The sequence below is a fragment of the Nomia melanderi genome, chromosome 5, assembly GCF_051020985.1.
Source record: "Nomia melanderi isolate GNS246 chromosome 5, iyNomMela1, whole genome shotgun sequence".
NCBI classification, from domain to species: domain Eukaryota; kingdom Metazoa; phylum Arthropoda; class Insecta; order Hymenoptera; family Halictidae; genus Nomia; species Nomia melanderi.
In genome coordinates, this window is record NC_135003.1 from 312160 (window position 1) to 319326 (window position 7167).

The following is a 7167-nucleotide window of genomic DNA, read 5'->3' on the forward strand; positions in this document are numbered from 1 at the left end:
TTTAAAATCAAATATTATTGCATATCGCCTTATTACCTTTTAAATGTAGATGTAAAATTTAACTTAATGTGATGTTTCCATATTTAGATATGCGTTATGTTTAACATTTTGATAAATTAATTTATGTTGCCCATACTATACATATTTGGAAAGTATATAATTCTAAATATTATTAAGTATGCATACTCTTGTAATAATGTGGAACAACATAATTTCTGACCAATGGGAGAAATGAACAAAACTTCGCATTGGACAAATAATCTACGTGTTACGATGCTACACATATAGAATTTGAGAATACCTAACTTCACTATACTGATTCGGCTTTAGTCATTGTTATTAAAGATGGCGACAGCCGTGGCACCAAAGGATGTTGTTACATATTTAAGTCAAAATCAAAATGTTGCAGACAAAGAATTGGCTGCAGAGTGGGCACAGCTTGAAGAATTATATAATAAAAGGTATTATCTGCAAAATGTTATGAATTGTATCCATTCTGAATTATAAAAAGTTGATATCGCTTTCTCTGTCCGGTGACTTGCAGGCTTTGGCATCAGCTGACACTCAAATTAGAAGCATTTGTGAAACATCCATCTCTTTCGAAGGGAGATAATTTGGTACAACTATATGTTAATTTTTTATCTACCTTTGAAAATAAGTAAGTACAATACATATACGTTTTTCGAAAAATGTTAAGTCATAACCTCACTTTTCTTTTTCACTTATTTTAAGCTCCTTAAGACATTTTAAATTTTGCATAAAACAGATCATTAAATACTTTACAACGTTACTGTTCCTTTTTTATATATAATGCTTGTGAATATTTTGTGTACAGGATAAATCCTTTATCCTTGGTGGAAATATTAGCAGCTGTAATACAACAGTTTCAAGATAAACAGGAAGCAATTAAGTTTTTGGAAAAAACTGAGTCTAAAGTTAAAAGTTGCAATGAAGCAGTAGCTCTTTGTAAAGTCCTCATAGGACAGATTTTGTTGGATAAATTAAACAACCAGGAGCAGGCAAAGAAAATTATAGAAGAAGTAGAATCTATGTTAGATAATGCTGATGGTGTTACCACGGTTCATGGTAGATTTTACTTGTTAGCCAGTCGTCTTTATCGCTTGCAAGGAAAACATGCTGAATACTACCGTACTGCTCTAAGGTATTTTCCTGCTTTATTTAATTTCATTGTTTGAATGTTTTTTATAATATTTTTTTTTTAATTTAATTTTATCTTCCAGATATTTGGGTTGTATCGATTTAAATACCTTGAGCAGACAAGAACAAGAACAGCATGCATTTTTCCTTGGTTTAGCTGCTCTTTTGGGTGAAGGAGTTTATAACCTTGGGGAGTTACTAGCACATTCTGTATTACAATCTTTGAAAGGTACCCCCAACTCTTGGTTAGTTGATCTATTGCAAGCTTTCAATGCTGGTGACATTGCTGCATTAGAAAGATTAAAACCACAATGGAGTAAAGTTGCTGATTTAGCAGCCCAAGAATTAAAATTAAGGCAGAAAATTTCTCTATTATGTCTCATGGAAATGACATTCAAACGGCAAGCAAATAACAGGTTTGTTTTCTATACTTCATTTATTAAACACAAATAGTTTTTATTGATTTATCATGATAATATTAAATGTTTTATATTGCAGACAACTAACATTTGCAGAAATTTCTCAAGAAACTAGATTACCCCTCGATGAAGTAGAATTGTTAGTAATGAAAGCTTTAGCTCAAGGTTTAGTCCGTGGTGCTATCGATCAAGTAGCAGGAACAGTGAACATGACATGGGTACAACCTCGTGTACTGGATCGTAGTCAAATAGTTGGAATGGTTCAAAGACTCGATGGATGGTGTAAAGATGTTAGCTCCATGGAGCATTTACTAGAATCTAGAGCTTCTGACATTCTTACTCTTTAATATTAGGTTCAGGACACTTTCACTGAAACATTTGTAATTCGTACTTCTGTGTGTTAAAATACTCATTGGCTTACCATTGTTTTGAAAACTAAATACACAGTATAATAACTGTTACATGAAACTGATAGGTATATAATATTTCTAAATAACAAAGTAAAATTAGTTTCATTTCGATAAGTCAGTGGGTGCATGCAGAAGAAATCATAAGCTCTACTTTCTTAAATGCAAAATTGCAATAGTATGTACTGATGATTGTAAAAAAATATGACCTTGGTTTGAACTTAATATCCTGATGAAAACAATTTCATACAATTTTTAACATTATACGTAAAATAATGATTTGGATTTTGTTTTTGTGTTCCAAACTTTGTACTATGATCGATATATTAATAATAATGATGTACATTAACATTCATTAAACTTCTTCTCCTCATTTTACATTTAAATTATGGATGGGATATAACGGAATTTGCGGGACTTACACTTAATTTACATATCAATTGCAATGTTACCAATAGAGTGTTAAAATAAAAATTATCATTTATTTCCAGACATAAATTTAAAAATGTTTTGACTTTCTATGACTTGGTATAAGAATTTTCATCTACACCTTGAAGATCCTTGTAACTTTTCTATCGTCATCAAAATTTCATAAATTTAAACTGAGTAAGAACAAAATTTCAAAAAATTAATTTAATATCTAAGAGTAAAAGGTATACATTTTTAGATACTATGCATTTAAGTATTAGAATGTAGTAATTAATATACTTTATATAATTTATAAACCTCCTTAATTTCGAATTATAAAACATTTTAAATATCGCATTTTATATTAAAATATACATAATTCAGTTATAGAAAAATATCCTAAACAGTAAACGTCCTTTTGTAAAGTAATTGCTAGTATTGTTGATATTTTTTAATCATTTGATCTGAATGTTCAGAAAAGTTAAAACTATTATTTCATAAGATATGATAGAATCATTATCATTTGCAGAATTAAAATTATAATATAAATCTTTTTATTGTACTAATTTTTGAACTTTATTATAATCTTTAGTGTAAAGTAAACAAATTCGTGATTTGTAACACTAACTAATTTTTACCCTTAAATTGTTTTTTCACTATTGTTATTGTAATTGTTACTGTAATTTTGTAGTGAGTGGTATTTTTACGGTGATATCACAGGTGATTAGGTTATAGTAGCAAGAATACTCTGTGTGGTGCTTCTTGTGAGCACATGGACACTTGAATTATTTTTGGAAATAAAACAGAAATTTTAAGAATAACCTATATTTTTATTCTAAATATTATATCCATTATATTGAATAAAAATGAATATAATTCCGTGTATGACTTGGGTAAAAAAAGGTGTTGCAGCTACAAACCCTGAAAAGGTTAATTTTTAAATAAATTGATATTATAAGTTAATTAAGTATTATAAGTTTTGTAATGCAGTAATATTTTTATTAAGTTATATATGTTGTATGTTTGATTTTATCACTCATAGGTTGAGTTAACACCAAAAGAATTAAAAAATATTTTAAAAGAGAAACATTCAGAATTGCAGTAAGTAATTTGCAGTTGTATACTAAAAACTATTTGATAGATATTAAAACAGTTTTACTTTTTAAAGTGGTGATTTAGATGAGGAACTCGGTGAAATTTTAGAGCAAGAAAGTGAAACCAAATCTCATTTCGATGTACTGCAAAGTGATGAATATCAATTTGAAAAATATGATGAAGAATGTAAGATATAAACTTCGTATATTGATGAATAATGACATTCTTTTTACTATATCATCAGATTGTTTATTTTAATATATAGCGGGTGACATACATTGCTCTATTGGTAATATAACAATGTTCGATACATATGAGAAAGATCCTTTAATAACACAGGATAATGATGATGATTCAGAAAAGGATGATGATGGTATAAAAAGTGATGATAATCTTGTATTAATAGGACATGTTGAAGGAGATGCAAGTATTTTGGAAATATATGGTATGCGCATAAGATTTGATTACACTTTTTGATGAGATTTCATGTTGTATAAATAATATAAATTTTTCTTTATATCGTATAAAATATATCATTAAATTACTTTTAGTTTACAATGAAACAGAAGATTCTTTTTATTGTCACCATGACATATTATTATCATCATTTCCATTGTGTATAGAATGGCTTAACTTCGATCCTACAGAATCAAAACCAAGTGAGTATAACGTATTTTATGTAATTATAAAATTACAATTACAATTTGTTTTGTAGGTAACTTGTGTGCAATTGGTAATATGACCCCCATTATAGAAGTATGGGATTTAGATTTAATAGATTGTTTGGAACCAGCTTACAAACTTGGACGTAAGCCAAGCAAAAAAAAAAATGTAAAACGCATTGGACATAAGGATGCTGTTTTAGATGTGGCATGGAATGAAAGTTACACGCAAGTATAATTAACATTAAAATTTCATGTACTTAATAAAAACCATAAAATTGATATGTTATATGATGATGAGAATATTGTTTTTTTAGACATGTATTAGCTAGTGGATCAGTTGATCGAACAGTTTTGTTATGGGATTTAGAAAATGGCACACCTGTTAATAAGATTACTTCCTTTAATGAAAAAGTTCAATCAATAAAATGGCATCCAACTGAAACACATCAATTACTAACAGGTTGTGCAGATAAGTATGTATATTATTTCTATTATGTTAATATAACATCTAAATGTATTGTAAATATACAAATCTTTTTTTTATTAGAATGGTTAGATTGTTTGACTGCAGAGATCAAACTGTTGTAAAATCTTGGGAAACATCAGGAGAAGTAGAAAGAGTATTATGGAATCAATTTGATTCAAACTACTGTATAGTTAGTATATTATATAAAAGATATAGTAATTTGAATGCTTATAACAAAGTTTTTATTATCGTGTATTAATACTTATATCATAGGCAAGCACAAATGATGGATACATGTTATATTTTGATATCAGGCAAGATAAACCAATTTGGAACATAGAAGCTCACACAAAAGAAGTTACGGGTACATACTTACAATAGTTATATATAAATAACATTTTTACATACTAATTAGAAATCTATTTATGAATTTATGATTTTAGGTTTGATTCTAAGTACGTCATGTCCCGGTCTTCTTCTTACGTCTGCAAATGATGGCAACATAAAAGTGTGGGATATTGTTAAGCATGAGGAACCAGTATGTGTTTGGGAAAAAAAAACTAAACTGGGTGCTCTATTATGTGTCGCATCAAACCCAGATAATCCTTTTATTTTTTCTGCTGGCGGTGACAATAAATCCCACAACTTTCAAGTATTTGATTTTTCTAAAGTAACAGAAAGTAAGTTTTACTATGTAAACTTATTTGTACATGTATATCTAACTGTTTTGAATTTTTATGTAATGTAATATTCCTTTATTGAATAGTATACAAAAGATTTGAAGGCAGAATACCAAGAAATAATAATCACAAAGAAATGATGGATATAACAGATGATATGGAATCAATGATACTTAATAACGTAAATGGTTCTAATACTAGTTTGAAAAGAAAAAAAAAATTAAATAAACATTTAAAATCAAAATGATAAACTTTATCGCTATTTAATTCTGTGAAGACTGCAAATTAAAGGTACTCGTGCTTCGTTATATTTATCTTATACGTTATTTCATAGAAAGAAACTTTCTAGAAAAAATTACGTTTGGAAAGGCACATGAACGTTTTTAGTTTTTCTTCTTAAAACATTTATTTTTTTCTTGTAATAATATAATGTTAGTCCCAACAGTGATTTTTGAAAGTTTTACAATCTGTACAACATAGTAATTTCCTAATAATTTACAACACACAGAAATCCAATTTTATTTGGTTTAACATATTCTTATATAGTCAAGGCAATCAGTATATATTTTTGATTTGCATTAATCCAATATCATAAAAATACGAAAAATGATCGAATTATTCAAAAATTTATGTTTTTAATATTTACTAAATATCTATTATACTGTAAAATATGAATACCCAAATTATATACGGTAAAGTAACAATTTTAAGAATACACTGTTTTGAAATGATATTTTAATAGAATTTTAAGATATTTCTTCATATTCTTCACTTCATTATTTCGTTTTCTTGTGAAATTAATATGTACATGAAGATTATATACTTAAAGTGAAAATAATATTTTATGAATTAAAGGAAAGTAAAAACGTAAACTAAAACCATTTCTTGTTAGTAGAAATTTCACATTTGCATTATAAAAAATCTAAAATTTTGATGTTACTTATGAGACACTAACTATGAAATGTAGTACAAGGATGTTACTTGTATTATAAATTCTTCTTAATGTTGTATGATTATGTATTCCATCAATAATTTTATTATCTGAATAATATCGTACTTATGTATAAATATTTGCAAAAAGTATTGTTTACTTTCAGATTTGTAAAGCAGATTAATAATTTAATAACAAATTAAATTTTATATTTCAATCTAATTGGCATACTACTATTTTACATAAATGTAGAAACAATTGTTTGTATGACATTTTGTAATTTTATACACTTATAAAGTAATTTCATTATTTTGTGGTCCTTACAGTCAATAAATTTTTTGCGATTCAATTCGGTAATGTATTTATTACCTGGTAACGTAAAATGTGTAAAAATAAATCACAGTTAAAAGTGATTGGGCAGTTACTAACATGTGCAAGCTCGATAGCTTATATAGTCGATTATAATATAATACCAATACTAAAAGAAAAAGTTTCCCATTGTAGAATTCCAATTTCAATGATATTACTGGTCATAGAAATTAATATCTAATAGATTGTTCATTCTCTCCAATTGATACAGGAAATCTGTATACTTTGATATCATTAATGTATATTGTATAAAGAAGTGTAAACATTATTTATAACGTATTTTCACGCAATAAAAAGAAATAGGAAAAATCAGAATTGATGAACTCTTTTATTATAAAATCAAATATTTTCTAAAATTTATAAAACCGTATAGTATTATTTTATAGTATGTTATGTATTTTAACTGCAAAATCTTTCATGTATATAAACTGGAAACTTCTATATGATTAGTATTGATTGCTATGAAAGTATAAAGCTTACAACAAATGAAATTCATATACAGATAATTTTGGAATGGGATAAAGGTATATACGTACCAATGCCAGTTTCTGAGTTCGCTGTCACAGTAA

At 27.1% G+C, this 7167-nt stretch overlaps 2 protein-coding genes across 4 annotated transcripts; both read left to right on the forward strand.

Annotated features, from left to right (window-relative positions):
* Positions 1 to 292: 292 nt before the first annotated feature.
* Rpn9 (regulatory particle non-ATPase 9) lies at positions 293 to 2335 on the forward strand. Its single transcript, XM_031971653.2, has 5 exons — positions 293 to 461; positions 545 to 658; positions 836 to 1162; positions 1242 to 1574; positions 1657 to 2335. Exons 1-5 carry the CDS (start codon positions 346 to 348, stop codon positions 1922 to 1924), a joined length of 1158 nt encoding a protein of 385 aa, XP_031827513.1. The 5' UTR covers positions 293 to 345; the 3' UTR covers positions 1925 to 2335.
* Positions 2336 to 2665: 330 nt separating this feature from the next.
* Positions 2666 to 6913, forward strand: LOC116424752 (no child left behind). Of its 3 annotated transcripts, none has more exons than XM_076367667.1 (12): positions 2666 to 3321; positions 3435 to 3493; positions 3561 to 3673; positions 3753 to 3932; positions 4039 to 4146; positions 4203 to 4377; positions 4467 to 4625; positions 4700 to 4808; positions 4892 to 4982; positions 5062 to 5298; positions 5385 to 5589; positions 6396 to 6913. In XM_076367667.1, exons 1-11 carry the CDS (start codon positions 3259 to 3261, stop codon positions 5543 to 5545), a joined length of 1455 nt encoding a protein of 484 aa, XP_076223782.1. In that variant the 5' UTR covers positions 2666 to 3258; the 3' UTR covers positions 5546 to 5589; positions 6396 to 6913. The 3 variants fall into 3 exon arrangements, with proteins under 3 accessions (XP_076223782.1, XP_076223779.1, XP_076223781.1); XM_076367666.1 differs by having other exon boundaries at positions 2740 to 2817; positions 3084 to 3321; positions 5385 to 6913; XM_076367664.1 differs by having other exon boundaries at positions 5385 to 6913.
* The last annotated feature ends 254 nt before the right edge of the window (positions 6914 to 7167 follow it).